Raw genomic sequence first — 21500 nt, forward strand, 5'->3', positions numbered from 1 at the left:
GGATACTTTTCCAATCCCTAGTAGAAAAGTACAGGAAAGATAGAGCAGCAGTGGGACAACTGCAATTCATAAAATAAAACTGGCCACATACTACCTATTTCCCTATGAAGCCAGCATATGGCCTCTCTCTCTCTCTCTGTCTACACAGGGCACAGCTAAGTCCCTGTTCATATACTGTGCCTCCTGACCTCTGTTCCTCCAACCCGGGACACAAACAGGTCAGATTGTGCTGGAGACACAGATGGGATGGTGTTGGAGTTTTGGAGACACAGTGGGATGATGCTGTAGAACAGGGTTCCTCAAAACTACATTGCTCTGGGACCCCATTATACAATAAAAATAATTACGGGGCCTCAGCAAGTTACTGCAGAAGGTCATCACATCAGCAGACAGCACATACATGGCAGCATTGTGGCCATGATGGGAGGAGTCTAAAATAACAGACACTTCAACAGATTGTTCAGACTCCTTGAATCACTGACTGAGATTAGCAACATGGAGTCACGACCCCATGCTGAGAAGGATGGGACCCACTTTGTGGTCAGGACTCACAGTTTGAGAACCACTGCTGTAGAGACTAGCATGGAGCAGGAGACAGATGTTTGATGGTGCTAAAGGCGCAGGGTAGAGGTGTTGCACAGACAGGGATTTTGCTGGAAACACAGAGGAATAATGACGGAGAAAAAGGCAGATGCTGCCAGAGACACAGATGGATAGTACTGGGTATACATGGGGATGGTGCTTCAGACATAGGGGAGATGGTGATATAGACATAGGTTAGTTGGTGCTGAATACACAGGTGGGATGGTACTGGAGAAACATGGGGATAGTGTTTGAGATGCAGCAGGGTTGGGACTGAAAACAAATGTGGATTAGTGCTAGAGAGACAGAGATGATGGTGCTGGAAAGACAGGATGGATGGTGCTGAAGACACATGGAGGGTGAGGCTGATGACATAAGAAGTATGAGGATGGGGACATAATGCTAGAGAGAAATGGGGATGCGCTTGAGACACACAGGAGACATGAAGCTTGAGAACGTAATCTTTTGCTACGGGTCTGTTTTAAGCATTTTAAGAACCCTAAACTTTTCAGCATAGTAGCAATAGTGAAATATTTTCTGGATAAAGACATTTTAACAGAGAATTTACACTAAGATATATATATATATTTTGACAGCTAATTAGCTGAAACTACTGCAAAAGGTCCTGAACTTCAGTAAAGTTATATTGTGTTTCAAGATTAAATAACTGTGAAACCATCTATGTAGAAAGTTTCTATTTTTTTTAACTATATTTGATCCATAACTCATCTGCTGAGATTTCATTCTGACAGCTCAGAAACCGGTAATAGTAAAAAGCATTTATTTGCTTTCTTCTAGTGATGCTTTAAAGCTGAAGATCAGTCACAAAACCTAGCAAAAACAACTTTTTTTTTTTTACAAAATAAAAATTTATTCATTCACTTTATGTAACATCAGAACTGATTTTCAAAGCTCATCTTACTGAACTTTAAACTTATATTTAAACACACACAATCATGTACCTGAGATTGTACAGTATGTAGTCAGGTTTCTTATCCCGTATACCAGTGGTCAGGGAACTCGGTCATTACCCCACACAGTGCATGTTTTGCTGGTAACCCAGCAGGTGCACAGGTGAGGGCTACTCACAGACACGTTTTATAAGGTCCGCAGGTGGAGTTAATTATTTCACTTGTGATTCTGTGAGGAGACCTGCAAAACATGCACTGCGTGGAGTAATGAGGACCGAGTTCCCTGACCACTGATACACATACAGTTCATCTACAGTCAATATGAAGCATCTGGTTTCCTTGCTGGCAGTAGACCTATATGTGCCATACTCCGTGCAGTGCTGATATTTAATATGTTGGTCAATGCTTAGTATAAAACACTGAAAATTATTGGTTACTAGTTAAAAGCCCATCAACATAATGGACACCATTGACATATTATATGGGTTGTTCCTCACACAGGAAATGCCGGTTTTCTGGAACTCCTGCTGGGTCTCTGTCATGCTGAGCAGGTGTGTATGTCTAAGTATATATGCTGTATATCTGTTATGGGCAGGCTATAATGATGCTGCACTATATACACCATGTATAAGCTCACCACTCCTTAAATTTTTTGGAGCGGGAATGCTCATCCAAAGCAATTAACTCCAATATCCCCCACAGATAATTGTAACTTACCTTTTAATAAGGCCCTATTTTTAAAGAATTGTTATACCTGATGTATTGTATTTTTGTATTTTTGTCCGTGCCATGAATTAAATCGTTTTTTTTATATGGATGGATGCCTCATAAAAATTTTTTTATCCTGCCTAAAGATGGAAGTTTAAAGAAACCTTTCGATGCACATAGGGCCTCTGTTGGAGGTGAGTTATTGCCCCTGGTGATGGTCATATGTGTCTTGAGAGGTCAAAAGGAAACCTTTATATGCAAATAGGGCCTACTGTATATATGAGGTCAGTATATGATTAAAGGGTGCTTGTTGGAATCAGGTGTGGTATATGATTCCGACAGTCGGGATCCCGACAGTCATTATCCCGACGTCAGGATCACGACTGGCCGGACCCAGACAGCATGGTGAGCGCAACAAAGCCCATTGTGGGCTCGCTGCGCTCGCCACACTGCGGGCACGGTGGCTCGCTACGCTTGCCATCTATTCTATTCTTACTCGTGGGGGTCGTGGACCCCCACGAGGGAGAATAGCCGGTGGACTTCGGACCACCATGTGTCAGGGTTTTGACTGTGGGGATCCTGACATTGGGTAAATGACTGTCGTGATCCCAACTGTCGGGACCCCATCCGGCACCGTTGGAATCAGACGTGGGAGGAATAAGGAAAGCTTGAAAGAAACCTTTATTATGAAAATAGGGCCTTATTAAAGGGTCAGTTACAATTATCTGTGGGGGATTCAGGAGTTAATTGGATTGGATGAGCATTCCCTCTCCAAATTTTTTGTAATTGGTCCGTAAAGGTTACCCAGAATTTCAAACAGCACCGGATGAAGATCTCCATTGTCTCAAATAGTTCTGCATAGGGGTTTGGTAAACCCAGGAGGACCTCATTAGTCTGCAGTTAAAGGGGCATTATCCCCTCCTACCTTTTTGTTGGATGTATTCACTGTCTCTCCTTCTTATTCAGGGCTATTTGTAAAAATGCTTCTGTAGCCCCCCCCCCCCCCCACACACACACACACACATACAGATTTATATGAAATAAAATAGAGTATAAAATAATTTTGTCTGTGAAAAACTTATGTATTATGAGATGTATTGCTAAACAATGTTATCTGTACTGTTACCAAATTACAGTACATATGCATTTATGCTCTGCCATGTATCATTTGTAAATGTTGTTAGATTTGTGTTACATTGTAATAAATGGCAACTGTATTCTTTAAATCCTTAATAAAAATGTATACATTTAAAATGTTTTGTGCATGCGTAAAAAATACATATAATATTAATCAGAATGATAGAAGATAGAAGTCTGGCATGAATACTCACTCTAAAAAATTCTACAACCTGTAAAATATGGTTAATTTATATTTATATTTAAAATATATTTTTAAAGATTATAATTATTATAGATTATTATTGAACTCTTCTCCCAGTGCCTTATAAATGGGTACTCTAAAGGGGAGACTTATACCTCATGTGGGTGGATGATCTTACAGACACAGAGCACACACACCTGTCCACTCCTATAGTAGTAGGATGAGAAAAGCATCCCAGAAGTCTCAGTAATTTCTTCCAAGCTCCTCTGTGCACTGTGACAGTGTTGCATAGAATCAGCATAATTACTGTACAAGCTTTAGGGAGCCAAGAAGTTGTAACTGAGTAGTTCACCTGTGGTAGGTCCTGGAACATGCGCCCCATCCTACTTAATCTGATTATAAGACTATTAAGTCTTTCTTCAAAATATACTATTTAAGACCACAACATTGGGTAGTATTCAATGTGAATAATCACTATGTGCAGCGAATCCTGTTTAGGATTCGCTGCACAGTCGCCGTGTTATGGAGGGCTGGAACATTCGCTGCCATCCCTCCCTGTTGCCATATTCAATGCCGCAGGGGCTCGCTGCCCCTGACGGCGAATTTTAACCCCTTTAAGCTGGGTGACTGTGGCAGGTAGGGAGATGGAAGCTTCCTTGCCTGTGCCGGACACTGTGGGGCAGAAGCTGGGCTCCCGGGAACACAGGCAGCAGAAGCTGACCCCTGGGAGAGCTGGCAGGGGACTGGGGTAGAGAGCCGCTGCACTGCTCCCACTCTTGCATATGTAATGAGCGGGAGCAGTGAATATATGAATATGTAATGAGCGACTCTCAGCCCCCTGCTGGTTGTTATGTGTAAAAAAAATAAATAAATTAAAATATTTTCATGTGCAGTAAGCACATGAAAAAAATAGCATGCCCCTTCACAGAAAAAAATACAGATTTTTTTACACCAAATAATAAAAAAAACCCTTTATTTTAAAAGATCACAGTTCAGTTCACCATAAAAAGATGGCGATTGCTACACGGTGACACACGGAGAAAATCACTTAGAAAGCAATTCGTCATCTGATCATTGAATACACTCACGGCGAATCACAATGAAAAACCTATTGAAAAACCACAGCGAATTACGGCGACTATCAGATGGCGAATTGTCCGTCATTCGCTGTTAGCGTCGGCGAATAGTGCATGTTGAATAGGGCGAATCAGTTTTTCAGTGAAAAGATTCACCTTAGAGCACGATAATAGCACACATTCGCTGTAGAACATGGCGGATCAGCCTCATTGAATACTGCCCATTGTCTTGTCTACTAAGGTGAAGTGTCTCATCTGAAATCCATACAGATTGAAAGCATTTGTGTAGAATGTGTATTAAAAGAGACAGGGGCGTAACCAGAACTTTCTGGACCCCATAGCATATATTATATTGAAGCCTTGTCCAATGTTTCTTGAAAGAGACCTTTCAACATCAGTTGTTATGCCCCATAATAGTCCCCTAGTTCTTTTTATGAACCATTGTAGTGCCCTGGTTAATGTTATACCCCATAATATGGTATCCAGATGACAGATCAACAATGTCTAGGTCGACAGTCACTAGGTGGACCACTAATGGTAGACAATGATTAGGCCGACACCTTAGAATGGTCAACATACACAAGGTAACATTGACAGAAGGTCGACATGGGAAACCGGCAACACAGGTGTTTCATGATTTTTTTTTTAAACTGACCTCTTCTTCACAATCCAAGTGGGCATAGAGTTAGTATATAGTAAAAAAATGTGCGTTTTTTCCTGACATTCCCAGAAAATGTCAGGTTACCACTAACAAACAACCGGCTTCCTGTCAGTCAAGTTATGATGGGATTGAGATTAAAAATGATCGCTGTTTTTTATATCTGTTTAGCCTTGCGCAAGCATACTGCGATACTTATGCATGGGCAGCTGTTTCGATATTTGATTGCTGCGTGAATTTGCAAAACAGGGTTCAGCTTTGAATAACCCTCTTTATTAGTACCTGTTATGGTTCTTGGTAACCTCTGGTTTACATTATGTCACACAGTATGGCTGACAGTACACAATATGCCACACAGTATTCCCAATTCACATTATGACATACAGCGTCCCCAGTTCATATTATGTCACATTACAAAGCCCCTTGTTGATACTGTGCTACATTATATTGCCCTTAAGTTCATATTATGCCACACCACAGTGCCTCTATTTCATATTTTGCCACATAAAAGCACCCCACATTTTAAAATGTAAAATATAGTTTCTTCAAATTTACAATGAGCCTATCAGATTACAGTGCCAATTTAGAATTATAACATTAACTACATGTACACACCTTTCAATCAAAATGTAATGTAAGACAATCTAGTCTAAGCAAAGCTACAGAACCAATTGCATAGAAGGCAAATTTGGAAACTGGTGTGCAACTTTATAGCCTGGGCCAAGGTTTCTCTAAGCTTATGGGCCCCATAAAATGGCAACCACCATAGTTATGCCCATGTAAAGAGTCAACAATAGTAGGGTTTCCCTACTACTTTGAGGGTAACGCTAAACTGGACAATAATAATCAGACCACACCTATGTAAAGCTCCAGCATACCAGTAACAGTATGGACTGGGCATTAGGACTCCTGTTATACCCCTTTTACACCAGACTTTGGACCCGGGATATTGCCGCTCCAGTCCGGGGCAGGGCATGGTGTAAATGGGCTGAAAAAAAATAACACGGGTACTGTTCCCCGGGAATCTGATCCGGCAAATGTTCAGGGTCGGACACGGGGCTTATCCGGGGCTCAGGGCAGTGTAAACGGCCATTATCCGGGTTATTTGGTGGGTAGAGGGGCGCAAAGACCTGATTGGAGCTTCTGCGGCTCTGGCAGATGATGTCATCAGCTGGAGACCCGCACAGGGCGCATGTAGCAGCGCAGCAGCAGCGCAGCAGCAGCGTTACCGCGCTACCACGCTACAAGCTGACTCCACAGTCTCATCTGCTGCAGCACACACTGCCTGTGCAGTGTTTTCCACTTTGGCTGACCCCAAGCCTGATCTGAGCCATCATGTCCACTTCCAACTGGTCTGACAAGGAGGTACGTGAGCTCCTGCAAATCAGGGCAGATGAGAAGATTCGTCGGCAAATGACCGGCACCGTCCGGGATGCAGTGGTGTATCGCAATATCGCAGAATTGCTGGCATCCAGAGGTATTCAGCGCAGCCAACAGCAGGTTGTAAACAAATTGAAATCTCTGCGGAAGCAGTTCTGCAAAGTGAATGACCAGAAGCGCAAGAAAAGTGGTGCAGCTAGGCCCGATTGGGTGCACTATGACCTGTGCTACAGTGCTTTTGGAAACACGGCACTCTGCAACCCTGTAGCCCTGTCCTCCTCCATAGCACCCCATTGCAGCCAGACGGACAACAGCCAGGACAGCCATGATGTACCGACTACCCAGGCTTCCCAGCTGTCCCCGCCAGTCTCAACGCCTTCTGAAGCCACGCAGATGTCAGCACACATGAGCCCGGCTTCACCGCTGCTGTTTGGTGATGATGGTGCAGCAGAGAATATAATGGATGCTTCCATGCAGTCTGACAGCGCCCAAGCAGCCACAGATGATGTTGTGGAAGAAAACAGTCAGACGACGCTCCCCAATCGAAGCACTCCATTACGTTCTAATTGTAAGTAGACATTCAATATATTTACACTCATTAAACAACCAACGTGGGGTTAGGGCGGGATGAGGCCCAGTATATGTTGCAGTATGTTGCTAGCATGCAGGTGGAAGAAGGCCACTAGCACATTTTGGCAAACAATACTGCTGTTTATTGTATAACACTTAACATGGAAGTATAATGTTAATTTTTTTTTTAAATTACAGTGTACAGCGTTCCTGCCAAAAAGAAAAAGCTTAATCGGTCTGAACTAGCGGCTAAAGCGATGACATCGGTGATCGTGGACCATCTACGCCAATTGGATACTGATGTCCAAGCAAAGGAGGATGCTCGCATGGACAAATATTTGGAAGCTGAGAGACAGAACCAGCAGGCATTTATGTCTCAATTGCTGGCAATGCAAGATAGGCAAATGTCCTTTTTAGAACGTACATTTGGCGGTTTTTTCACACAACCTGCACCACATCCCCACCACCCACCTAACTACCCACCCAACCCATATGATCATTACAATAGAGGTGTCAGTTTCAAACCTGCCACATCTACCCAACCAAACCAGGTGACACCAGAATACAGAGGGCCCAATTATAACTTTGGCAATAGTGCTGCTAGTAGTGACCCGCCAATCCTAGAGTCCCCAGAGTTTTCCGTGTACCGGAATTTGAGCTAAGTTTTAAACTTTTAGTCTTCAAATATTGCTCCAAAATGTTGCACTTTACTTATTTTTCAAATCTTCAAAAAGGTTGCACTGATGTTTTTATAGTCTTTAGAAAGGTTGCACTTTATTGCTGAATATTTGTGTGATTCTCTATAGGAGCAGTCACCATACAGTTCTATTTTATAATAATGTGTCCTATGATGTAAAACTGTATGGGCACAAAGTTTTACAATTGTTCTCTATTCCCAGTTGGACTCTCATATCTTGGTCTTACATTATGAATAACATCTATAAACAAGATGTGAAATGTATGTACAGTTTGATGCATATTTTCATTATAAAGCAAACAACTGGAAGATTTCTGTCTGTTTTTTTTTTAAATCATTGAGGGAAGGTTTGCTGCAATGGTGGCCCTGATTCTTTCTGCACTGCCAACATGCTCACCCTCATAATCTGCTGCTTCAGGATTGCCCCCTGTGTCCTGCACATTCCACTCTGGAAGAAAGAGGTCCTTTTGTATTTGCTCCTCCTGAAAAGATTCCACGGTCTGCATGAAAGCTTCTCCGTGGCACCGGTCTCTGACCCAGATCCTGCGATCCCGCATGGCCGTCAGCCGCAAAATCGAGGTAAGGCTAGATTTTATCAGCGCTCTCCTGCGGCACAAATATTGGTGCCGAGATCTAGACCTCTCAGCCAAGAATTGTGCTATCCTACTCCAAGTGCGAAGCAAGTAGCACAGGGTGAGAAGCTGCTTCAAACTCTCTATTGCAGAAAAGTACAGCACAAACTGCAACACAGCCACTCCGTCTGCCATCTTTGCTGTGAGCAGAACCCACCCCCTCCCTTTTCCCTTTCTTGTGACCTCATCTCAAACAGCCCAAAGGTCCATTTTTAATGACACCAGCAAGGAAAGACAGGGCTGATCCGTTTTCAGTGTGAAAGGGCCTTACCCGGGATTAACCCGGATTGAAGTGCAGTGTAAATAGGGTCTAAGGCAGGGCATGCCCTGGCAATATCCCGTGTTCGATTTCCCAAGTCCGATCCGGTATTCTGGTGTAAAAGTGGTATTAGACTGGAAAGGGGCTTTCAGGAAGAATTGTTCAAGAAAGACTCAAATACTGTAGGTAGTAAACCAACATAACAACAAATACAATACATAGGTTTTTAACTTTATATTGTGTTAACGAGTAATGGCAGATGTCAGTAAATCAATTAAATATTTTAAGTAAAACATTTTTTTAGAGCATTTGACATAATAGTTTGCCCTAAATATTTACACTTTGTCAGATCAAGTGCAATATGCCGCATATTTCCAAGCAAATCTACACAGATTGTTTAAGCAGATGTGTTGGCATAAATGTAGAGTATTATTTATAAAATACAATTAGTCATTACCATTTCTTCTAAAATATAACTAGTTTTCATACATACCATAATATAAGAAAAGGGTTGGGATCATTTGGTCTACAGCATGATGGTCGACAGTCATTAGGTTGACACCATTAGGTCGACATGGGAAATGGTCGACATGGGTCTATGTCGACATGGTAAAATGTCGACATGGGTCTATGTCAAAACGTCATTAGTTCGACCGGTCATTAGTTCGACAATATCTAGGTCGACAGTGAAAAGTTCGACATGGGGTTTTTCACAGTTTTTTTACCTGAAAGCTAACACAGTCCACATGGATACAGTTTAAAGTGCACCGCATCCCCTCGCATCGCTCGCTGCACTTGCAATGCATCAGGCACGGTGCCACGCTACGCTCGGCACACTATTTTATTTTCCCACCACACCCTAGTGGATGGTAGGGCATGAAATACCGCCTGTTGGCACATGTCGGCTCAAAAAACAGTGAAAAACCCCATGTCAACCTTTTCACTGTTGACCTAGACACTGTCGAACTAATGACCTGTCGAACTAACGACTTGTCGAACTAATGACCCGTCGACCTAGAACCATGTCGCACTTTTCCATGTCTACCTAATGACTGTCTACCATAATACTGTAGACCAAATGATCGCATCTCATAAGAAAATGGCATTTGAAAAAGTGCCAGGTATTTCCTGCTAATGTCACAAGGGTGACATTTTGATTTTATCACTAAACACAAAATATGTCTAGGCCAAAGTGGACAAGTCAGTCACATCTAAATAAGGTCAACTGAACATATGCTAGGAGAAATAATACTGTAATACGTTTAATCGGTCAGGCGTTGGAAATCTGAAGATGCGATGCTTAAATGGATCTTTAAACATCCTTCAGAACTCACACAAAAAATTAAGTACACAAAACCCAGCGGCCAATGTGGCCATGTGGCTAAAAGACATTTGCATTTCAATATCTGTTTAAGAACTCCATAAGTAAGGGTTTAATATGTTTGGTCTAGTTCGGAAAATGATGATGCAATGAGATAGTGATGTTTAATAACATTATACTTCAATTTTATTTTAAAACAACAAGGACACAGCAAGGCTAACAAAGCTACAGCCAATGCCAACATACCCTAACCAGAAAAAAACACAACACCCTAAAGAAAACCAAATACCCTAACACAAATCTTGTCCAAAAATGGACAGTCATCCTCACTCAGATAGATGTCAATGGGGTTATAGAGATTAGCATTCTTAAATTGTATCAGAGGATGAAAACATTTGGTACCCACTACTTTAGGCCCTACCCTTTCTACAAAGACATACATTTTACTCCTAGCCAGAGCCATACACACTTTTTGTTTCTAACATGTCCAGATTCTCCTGGGCAGAGGCGTAAGTTAAACCCTATCGGCAGGAGGCAAGTTAGAGTTTGGCATCCTCGCTAATACAAAGGGAAAGCTAATATTGTGTATACTGGAGCCTACAGTGAATTGGCAGGGCTCCAAATACTCTATGGGCCAAATGTACTAAGCTTCAAAAGTGATACAATGGAGAGTGATAAACAGCCAGCCAATCAGCTCCAACCTGCCATGTCACAGACTGTGTTTGAAAAATGTCAGGCAGGAGCTGATTGGCTGATTGTTTATCACTCTCCATTTTATCACTTTTGAAGCTTAGTACATCTGGCCCTATGTGAGAATTGTTGATGTGTCGGTGTCAGAGACACACGAGCATTCAGAACAGGGCTGGTGCTAGGGTGTCTGGCACCTCCCTTTTGCACCTCCCCTTCCATAGCCCATAAAGGGACAGCTTATGATACAAAAAAAGGTTTTGTTAGCATACCTCTTCTCTGTTTGCTGGTAGAGGGCAGGTGACAGAGTAGCGTAGCGCTGTAAAGTAGCGCTAGTGGCTGGCGGGGGTCAGGACAGCGGCAGAATTGTAATATTTAAAAAAAAAAAACACTGGCCTGCCCTCTGATTGACTGGCTGAGAGAGATCAGCCAATCAGAGGGCCACCCAGTCTTTTAAACAGTTTATTTTTTCAAATTTTGCTGCTGCTGACCCCCACCGCCCGCTAGTGCTACTTAACAGCGCTACGCCACTCTACCGCCAGTGCTCCCTCTGGCCCCCTCTCCCCAAACCGATGCCACCGAAAGAGCTCCCTCCACCCCCGATTGCATTCTGGTGATCGTATGTGGTTAAAAACCACATGTGATCGCTCATGCAATTCAATATTATGTGCAGCACATATCTATCAACACGACATTCAATCGGCGAGCCCAAGTATCGTGTCGGGGGACCTATTCGATGTGCATACAATCCTTGTATTTTTCGTACAGATGAGGTCGAAATCAAACAGACACAGGTATAGACAGTCAGACAGACACAGACAGAGAGAGCGAGAGGCAGAGACAGGTATAGACAGAGAGAGAGGCAGGCAGAGACATGTATAGACAGAGAGAGAGAGAGAGAGAGAGAGAGAGAGAGAGAGAGAGAGAGAGGCAGAGACAGGTAGAAAGAGAGAGGCAGGCAGAGACAGGTAGAGAGAGAGAGACTATCCGTGACTTGAGCCCCCATCTATTATACCATCATACCTCACTGGTCTGCCCAACACCCTTCCGAACTTGGAAGCCAAGCAGTGAAGGGCCTGGGCAGTACCCAGGTGGGTGACCCCTGGAGAAGTCCAGGTGTGGTATCATTTTCTGTGGGGTCACAGTGTCACAAGACAAGTGGTTTTAGAGCCGCCTACTGCCTGTGTTCCTAAAAAAATAGCCAATCTAGGCTAAAAATTATATCTAGATTTATATGACGTGGGGTAGCAAATCCCCTTAAATAATCTCTACCCCTGGGGATTAATCTAATTTTTGCAGCCTACGGTCACTCTGGTTCATATTCCTGAGATGATTACATGCAGTAAATGATATATAAAAGTGTGATTGAAATTGTTTTATTTGAAATATAATACTTATAATTATATTACATACAATCACACAACAAAACCTAAACAAAAATAATTTAAAATAAATTTTCATTGCGCCAGATTCTTCTTTTTAACATAGTTCATAATAAAAGCTATGTTTTAAATTAACTTCAGAACACACAATCTAAATTATTGTTTAACTAAAAGAGTGCGCCCACAAAGCGTTTACTGTCTTTTGTTTTGCATCTCTGCAAACACAAAAAAAACCACACTTTCAGTCTAGTTACTGAACGCTGGGCGCACCACCAGCACCACAACCACGAGCACTAGTCAGAAGTGGTTCTTTATGCTGGTATGAAATCATTGAATCATTTAATCGATATCTAAACCACAGCTGTTGCGGGTCCACCCCCTCTCTTTCCTAGAACTGGATGTATGTAGTCACACTGGACACAGGATATATGTCGTCACACTGGACACAGGATATATGTCACACTGGACACTGGATATATGTCATCACACTGGACACTGGATATATGTCATCACACTGGACACAGGATATATGTCGTCACACTGGACAATGGATATATGTCGTCACACTGGACAATGGATATATGTCACACTGGACACTGGATATATGTCGTCACACTGGACAATGGATATATGTCATGCTGGACACAGGATATATGTCGTCACACTGGACAATGGATATATGTCACGCTGGACACTGTATATATGCCGTCACACAATGGTTAGATGTCACACTGGACACTGGATATATGTCGTCACACTGGACACAGGATATATGTCGTCACACTGGACAATGGATATATCTGTCACACTGGACACTGGATATATGTCGTCACCCTGGACACAGGATATATGTCGTCACACTGGACACAGGATATATGTCGTCACACTGGACACAGGATATATGTCGTGACTCGTGACACTGGACAATGGATATAGGCCATCACACTGGACACAGCCCCTTGTATTACTGCAGCCCCAGTACACAGTGTACTACTCAGCAGCACTGCAGCCCCTGCGTGTGAGCACTGCAGCACTGAGTTAGTTAAATCACACAAAACAGGGCTCAGGGCTAAATAAATCACAACACAGGGTTTAGGGCTAAATAAATCACAACAGGGCACGGGCCACAGGACAGCCCCTGGACAGTGGACACTGCAGCCCCTGCGTGTGAGCACTGCAGCACCTAGTTAGTTAAATCACACTACAGGGCTCAGGCCTATAAACAGTCACTGACTCTCACTCAATACAAGTCTACAACACAGTGCACGGAGCACAGGGCGTTGAGGGCACAGGGCAGGTCATGAAGCACAGCACAGCATGGCACGGAGCACAGCACAGGGCACAAGGAGCTTCCCAACCACCCTCTTCCCTCTCCAAGATTGGAGTGAAGATGGCGGGGCGCGCGTGCGTCTTTTATAAGATCCCGCTCCCGCGAGAATCCGACAGCGCGATGATGACGTTTTGCCTCGTTTTCAGTCCGGAATTGAGGCGGGAACTCCCGAGCCGGCTCGGATCTGACCCGGATCCCGAGATTCGGATCTGTCGGATCTCGGGATCCGGACCCGCTCATCTCTAATTTTTAGGGCAGAAATCGGTACACATTCGGAAAGGGGGCGTGGCCATGGATAAAGGAGGGTATGCAGTCATACCCTCCATGTTGGGGGGTATGCAGTCAGACAGTCACAGTGTGCAGAAAGGTGGAATATGGGCAGGCTGGATTTTTTTATACTGAGTTGACTTACTAGAGAGACTGACTCACAGAGACAGTCTCTGGATGGTCTGGATAATCAGTCTGTCTGCAGCTTGTCATCTCATATTACTTGTTACACTTGTGACTTACTGTTGCGCTGAGCTCTGGGTCCAGGGTCTCACACTCAATTCTCCAGGATATCCCCTCCTCATGCGCGCCCTGGCTTGAGTCTGGCGGCCGCACCGCGCTACTGACGCCAGCCTGCCTGCCTCTGCCTCACTGTCCTTTTGCGCCCTGAGTCTGCGCATGCGCATACAGTGAGGCAGGGCAGTACAGACATCTCCCATCCGTCCCCTGAGCACTAGACTGTGCGCAGGGTGCGGCGCTGGTGCGGCAGTGACGTCATGACGTCATGCAATGCCCACCGGTGCCACAAGGGACACTTGGGAGCCGGAACCAGGAGGGGAGAGCCGGGCACCGGGAGAAAACAATTAAAAAAACTGTAATTTGGTACAAAATGATTTTTACAGTTAATCTGTCTTGGATTGACAAATTATTATAAGCAAACACTTATTTTGCTCCGAAACATTCCGGAAAAGCAAGAAAACCTAATCTGCCTTTGATATTGGAGTAAAGTCACTAACATACAAAGAAGAACCTCTCCCATTCATTCCAAGCAGATTTAAAATATGTCAGCATACTAGTCCCTAGTTCGCCTAATGATTGGCTAAACATACAGGAACAGTCACATTAATGTGTGGTATGTGTGCTCTCTAAATAACCCATTTTAATTGCAATAATGCATCAGTCACTGAGTTCTTAATACCTGGGACATGAAAAACTTGAAATTAAATAGTCAATGTCAGCCTGGCAAAGTAGAGTTGTTGTCATACCAAAATACCCGTTCAGTTTATCACTCCAAATTTCCAAAGCCACCACAGTGATGTAAGGTTCCAGTAAGAGAAGATATTTCATCAAACCATCATGCACAAAGTCAGCAGGCCTTGGTGCAGAACACCAGGCCAGTTTGTGAGTTCTGCAAAGCCAGGATTCATAAACAACTGAATTTGGGCACTGTAATGAACAGGTGTTTGCCATTACAAGACCATATTAAGCTGTTACAAAGGGAGTCCAACCCCTTAAGAGCTAGTTAGAAGACTAAAACCTTAAACTCTAGATTAATTTAATTTAAAACAGAATGTGATGCAAGGAGAAATCAAATCCATGGTGGTCTGTTTTATACAAAATATCTTCCCCTAAAGCATCACATAACAGGTAAAATGAAAAGACTGCAACAGTCACAGAGTTAAAGTTTTAGAAACCAAATCGGTGTAGATGGATAAATACAGCTTAGCCACATAATACATTGGCAACAAACAACACTTGTTCAGGATATCAATCTCAGTTCCAAACTAGGTGAAGCACAAGATTGGACACTCCATTTTATGAGATGAAATAGGCACATTAAAGGATCCCAAAAATGCTGAGATGGAAACAACAGAGAAGAATACTGTGAGGATAAAGCATGGCCGAGTCATCTGGAAATCCAGTAAATATGCACCAATGGAGAATAGAGCTAAATATCTCAAAATATGTTAATGTAATAGAGCATCCAATTTACAGTTTTTGTCAATAAAGTTAATTATTGACAAACAGAAACCCATAAATCAGAAGCAATCCAGATGCTAAAGCAATAATCTAAAGACCAACTCAATATCTGTCTTCCCCAAGAGAGCCTTCAGACCCATGAATCTAATCATGGATAAGGCAATATAAGAAATTGCTAATCGACACAATATAAGTTTTTAGGGATTGTGTTAGTTGAAGATGAGCAGAACGGGTACAACAGATGCTGACTGAGCCTTAAATTAGCCTACACATTCTTGGGAACTAACTAAGAAAATAGTTACAGGGGGACAATGGAATGGTCTAGACACTAGACCCAGCTGCACTTCATTGATGACTTTTTCAAATCCCAATGACATCCATTCAGCCATAGTTTGATCTAGATACCATGAAAGACGAGTCGTGACACAGTCTTATTTAGGACATAATTTCTGTTACAGTCTGACCTGATTAGAATAAAGTTGCAAAGAGATAGGAGTTACTTGGTGGTGAATGTAAGGTGGCCTTAGACAGAGTAGGTTTATGTGTCAATAGTTTACCAAATGGTGATGCATCAAGAATCAGTGGTAAGCCCTGTACACATGCATCGATTTTTCCCAATTTTTGATTCGATTTTGCTTATAGAAGCAAAATCAAATCGAATCCTAAACAAAATCGAATGTTTTTTGTGTCACTTTCGATCTGCATTCGATTCTATGCGCGCTCCCGTTTTCACAAAATCGAACAGAAAAATCTACTGTGCAGCCAAGGAAATATCGAATTCAATCTAGTAAATCGAATGTGTACAATGTACCATGAATGTATATCTAATTCGATATCGATTTTGATATCTAATGCAAAAGTACAGATCTAATGCCAAATCGAATGGAAAGATCTAATGCCAGATCTAATAGAAAATCGAATCTAACATCAAATCAAAAGCAAATCGATGTGTGTGTACAGTGCTTTAGTCCTACAGCACAGGGCTTCTCAGTGCTTACACATTTCAGGCACACACTTGTACACCAGAGAAAGGCTGATACTAGCATTTGCATATTATCGCCAACAGATACAAAAGCCAATACAGCAGTGTCCACCTCTAAATCAGGTTCATAATGATGTACAGTACACATGTAACTTACCATACAAGGGCTGACCTGGTATCGCATTGTACTCTTTCACAATAAGATTCCATCCACAGCGTGTTAATGCACAGCTGATGCTTCTTTTGCAAAATGAGCAAGCTATGACACTGATTTATGGGTTTCTGCTTGTCAATAATTTACTTTATTGACAAAAACTGTCAATTGGATGCCATCTCATCAAAACTACTGAAAACCATATTCAAGATTTTTTTATCTATATTTTTTTTCTATTTGTAAACAGGTATTAATACATAAAGATTTTCCGTTCCGTAAAAGTACAGTGGTTGAAGTGCTGCTATGCCATAACATAGTATACCAGCACACTTCGAGCACTGGTCTAAAGGTTACATGTATCTATGGGATCACAGACGCAAATTTATTAAGCTTGGTGAAGTGATAAAGTGGTCGTTGGTAGCGCACCAGCCAATCAGCTGATTGACTGTTGCATTATCATTGCCCACTTTATCACTTCACCAGGCATAATAAATCTGCCCCACAGTTTATATCACTTAAACTAATACTGTACATATGCTTTCCCTACATTGTAATCTCCCCTGAACCTCTATTTTCCTTATACTGTACATAAGGGTGCAGTGAGGCTTCCCCAGTGGCGTAACTGTAAATCTTTCTCACCCCTGCCCAAAAGTTTGTGCCCCCCCCCCCCCCCCCCCTGGACTCCTCTCCAGTGTGTTTTCCCAGCGTGAGGTGATGACGTCACACGCATAATGGAGAAGCTGAAGCACGATAGAGGAAGATAAACCATCAGACACTGCTGATTCCCTTGGCTCCGATGCATTCCAGGCCGCCCCAGCACACCCATTCACCTGCCCATCCTGTACACAGTAGCCAATAGCCGGCTCTGTGTACAGTCAGTGGGGGGGTTTGTCGTCTCTGCCATGGCCGCACCCGCGCTGCAGCAGATTCGCCTCCGGTGCTCAGCCAGTGGGCAGTGGCAGGCAGCAGCATGTCATTGTGTCCGGCACCCACATAGACCCCACTGTGGCTTGCTCCCCCAAGTGGCAGCTGGGGCTGCCTTACAGTAGTTACGCCACTGGGCCACCCATGGATTTGCACAAAACTAAACATTTTGTTTGTAAATTATCTAGTTAAAATTAGATTTATTTATTTAATATACTCTGTCTAATTAAACTGAAATAATCAATATTGTTTTCAATGGATTCTGTAAATTAGTACCATGTCAGTAAATAACCCATACTTGCCAACCCTCCCGCATTCAGCGGGAGGGTCCCGCTTTTTGCTTCACCCTCCCGCTGCCCCGCAAAGCCGCTCTATCCTCACAGTTTTCGGGACTCAGTCCGTGTAATTTGGACTGCGCATGCGCGCGTCCGGAACTGTCGGGGGTGGGGCTTGCATGCTGAAGTCACGGTCGGCCACCGCGGGGGTTGTGGGTAAGGGTGGCCGAGCTGCTGTGTGCAGTGTGCACAGAATGGAAGTTTGTGCTTCAGGTCGGAGCAGAGAGATTTCGCAGCCGGGGCTTCCGTGTATCAGCCAGGCCAGCTCTTCCTTCCTGCTCCTCCTCTGCTTGTGCTTTGCTTCATTCCCCACCACACTGACTGCTGGGTCCCTGGAAGGAGTACAGCCAGGTGAGTGCTGTCTGTTCTAAGGGAATGGGGGCTGTGAGGGGTATAAAATAGTGTTTTTTGTGTATTAGGTGTAATATGGGGATACTGTGTTCAATGGTGTTTTGTGCAATGTGCTGGTTACTGAGTGTAATATGTAAGGGGGTAGCTGTGTGTACAATGTGCTTTGTATACAGGGTGTAATATTGGGGGCATAGTTTAATGTATACTATGATGTGTGCAATGTGCTGGGTACTGGTTACAATATGGGAGGTGGGGAGGAGCTGTGTGATGTACTATGATGCTCTGTACAATGTGCTTTGTGTACAGGCTGTAATATGGGGGGGGGGGTGGCTGTGTATAATGTACTATGTGTGCAATGTGCTGCATGTACTGGGTGTAATATGGGGGTCTGTGTATAATGTACTATGGTGTTTTGTATACAGGGTGTAATATGGGGGGCATTGTATAATGTATACTATGATGTGTGCAATGTGCTGTGTAATATGGGGAGCGGACTTGCCTACCCTCCTGCATTTTGCGAGTGGCTCCCGCTGCCTTCAAATTGAAGCGCAGCTATGTAATGCAGCTTTGATGTCAGTGTGTAGCCCTCCTGTGTAATGCAACTGTGATGTCAGTGTGTAGCCCTCCGGTGTAATGCAGCTGTGATGTCAGTGTGTAGCCCTCCTGTGTAATGCAGCTTTGATGTCAGTGTGTAGCCCTCCTGTGTAATGCAGCTTTGATGTCAGTGTGTAGCCCTCCTGTGTAATGCATCTGTGATGTCAGTGTGTAGCCCTCCTGTGTAATGCAGCTGTGATGTCAGTGTGTAGCCCTCCTGTGTAATGCAGCTGTGATGTCAGTGTGTAGCTCTCCTGTGTAATGCAGCTGTAATATCAGTGTGTAGCAAGTACTGCGCTTGCTAATTTGGTCTTTACTTGCCACTGCAGGACACACCCCTGAGTGACAGTAGACACGCCCCTTGGGTAGAATGTGATACGGCCCCCTCAACGGCGCACCGCCTTACAGAGCAATCTATAATCTCCCTGAAACTACTTTTAGAAAGTAGGCAAGTATGAAATAACCCCCAATACCTTGTTCATGTAAATAACTGTAGCAATGCCCCTCTTACTGTATAATGCTTTTTTTTATTCATAAGTAATCTTTCCTATACTGATTCAAGCTTGTCGCTTTTACTACTTAGCATTGATATCCCTTGTGAAATAGCTCTAGTAGCCAGTCACAGCTATAAAAGAATGTTTCTGCTTAAAATAGAATCTCTTTACTGGAAACATTTCAAGTATTCTAAAAAAAATGTTGAGAAACGTTAAAATTTCATTAATCCATATGGTCTTGTTCAGCACTGGTAATGCAAGCAGCATACATATTATATTAAATTGTCATTAGTACGCTTCACATATTGATGTGTCTGCAAAGCTTTCATATCAGTATTTCTAAAGTATTCTTTTGAGCTGCGTAGTTACAATAATATCAGAAAAAAACTAAAACTACTTTATATGAAATTACATCTTTACAGATACAAATTCACAACTTATTTTCATATCATTCTAGATTTGAGGATATGGATACCCATAATATATTTAGTTGGAGCCAGCCTTGCCACCAGCGAGGGGGCCGTGGGCGCTGGAGGGGGGCGGGCCGGTGGAAGAGGACTCACGAGCATCCCATTCGATTGCGCGTCCATAGCGGAGACCCCAGTGAAGGAGCGTCTCAGACACGCGCGTGCCCCGTCCGCCAGCCGGTGTAGCACAATGTTGCAGATGGCGGGATAAGAGCGGCTCCATCTGTACATACAGTAAAATATGTGGTACTGCTTTCCTAGCACGGCGCCAACGATCTAGATTGTATGTGTGGGGCTGATATCTCAAGAATCTCATGCATCTTATGTGTTTGTGCGGCATAAGATGCATGAGATGATGCAATCGACGCAATCGACGAGATTTTTACGTTGCAATCAATGTAAAAAGGCCCCAAAACCCCAATTTTAATTGCTAACCCCCCCTCATGGGTGAAATGGCTCCCCCATTGTTAACGCCACCCCACTATTGACGCCATCCCGAAGCGTGGCGAGCGGCGGCGGTACGTGTCCTCTGACCTTTTCATACCCCCACTATCCACGTCGGCGTGGAGTTGATGTTATATAGTGTGGCGAGCGCAGCGAACCACCGAGCCCGAAGTGTGGCGAGGGCAGCGTGCCCCGCGAGGGGATGCAGAATACATGTAAAGTAGTCCGCGGCCCCTCACGGGGCTCGGTGGCTCGCTGCGCTCGCCACACTATATAAAATCAACTCCTCGCCGACGTGGATAGTAGGTCGGAGCTCGCCACGCTTCGGGTTGGCATTGATAGTGCTGGTGGCGTTAACAATGGTTATTGGGGTCTCACGATTTTTTATCTCATGGATCTCATGCATCTTATGGATGCATAAGATCCATGAGATTAAAAAATCGGGTCCATAGCATTGATTGTATGCCTTAAGTACCTTAAACTTAAGGCATACAATCAATGAGACGGGCGCCGTTCTAGGAAAGCAGTACCAAATATGTATTTATCTAATATAAGTTTACAATCACAAACTAATCCTATATAATAAAAGGTTAAAGGTGGCACCCAACAGAGCAATTCAAGTGTTGCCCTTGTACCACTGTTCTATCAATGTTGTTCTATCAATTTCACGGGTTGTCAACTAGTCTAGTATAAAAATATATTATAACATTTATTAACACCAGCCAAAATGACCCATCACAACACACTACTCCAAAATAGAGGCTCACAACAACTATCCAAACTAATACACATATACAGTAGAATGGGATGCATCATCATCACAAATGCAGTCAAACCATTTTTCTGCATTCCATATATGCATCACGCTCCAAAAAGGAAAACATTCCAGAGATTTTCAAGCCATATATAGATGCTGTTTGCCTAAAAGAAAGCTATGGGCTTCTCTCCACATCATACACAAAGGGGCAAATTTGTCACAACCCGCATCCCAGATACAGGTTTGATGTGGTAAAATTGCCCCAATCCGCAATGCAATAACTGTTTACATAGTTGTCGCCCTGCACCATGACACCCCTCTCCCCCACCACTGTTCATACTCACCAGACCCAGGGACTGGTGCTCCAGCAGAGCTGCCAGACATTGGCCCTTATACTGGTTCACTCGCAAAGGCAAATGCCTTCTCAAGTGGACAAAACCATGGGCCTTATTCTGGTTGAGTCGGATGGCTCCGAATGCGTATGGACGGCCGATGGTTGGTATTTGCGCATGTGCA

The 21500-nt window shown here is 43.5% G+C and overlaps 2 protein-coding genes and 1 pseudogene across 6 annotated transcripts in view; 2 read left to right on the forward strand and 1 right to left on the reverse strand.

Moving 5' to 3' along the window:
* The window catches only part of TMEM200A (transmembrane protein 200A), a 136660-nt gene that overhangs the window by 17874 nt on the left and 97286 nt on the right, over positions 1-21500 (reverse strand). The window lies entirely within an intron of this gene.
* Positions 6592-8118, forward strand: LOC146062929 (uncharacterized). Its single transcript, XM_083174936.1, has 2 exons — positions 6592-7204; positions 7405-8118. Exons 1-2 carry the CDS (start codon positions 6592-6594, stop codon positions 7866-7868), a joined length of 1077 nt encoding a protein of 358 aa, XP_083031062.1. The 3' UTR covers positions 7869-8118.
* LOC146065586 (5S ribosomal RNA) lies at positions 11812-11930 on the forward strand (annotated as a pseudogene).

The sequence above is a fragment of the Crinia signifera genome, chromosome 3, assembly GCF_055691185.1.
Source record: "Crinia signifera chromosome 3, ASM5569118v1, whole genome shotgun sequence".
In the NCBI taxonomy this organism is placed as follows: Eukaryota; Metazoa; Chordata; class Amphibia; order Anura; family Myobatrachidae; genus Crinia; species Crinia signifera.

Bases quoted from the DNA above. Each gene is read 5' to 3' on its own strand.
- LOC146062929 (XM_083174936.1), top strand. From the start codon at position 6,592: ATGTCCACTTCCAACTGGTCTGACAAGGAGGTACGTGAGCTCCTGCAA. The intron at 7,205-7,404 runs GTAAGTAGACAT...TTTAAATTACAG, and splicing joins CACTCCATTACGTTCTAATT to TGTACAGCGTTCCTGCCAAA.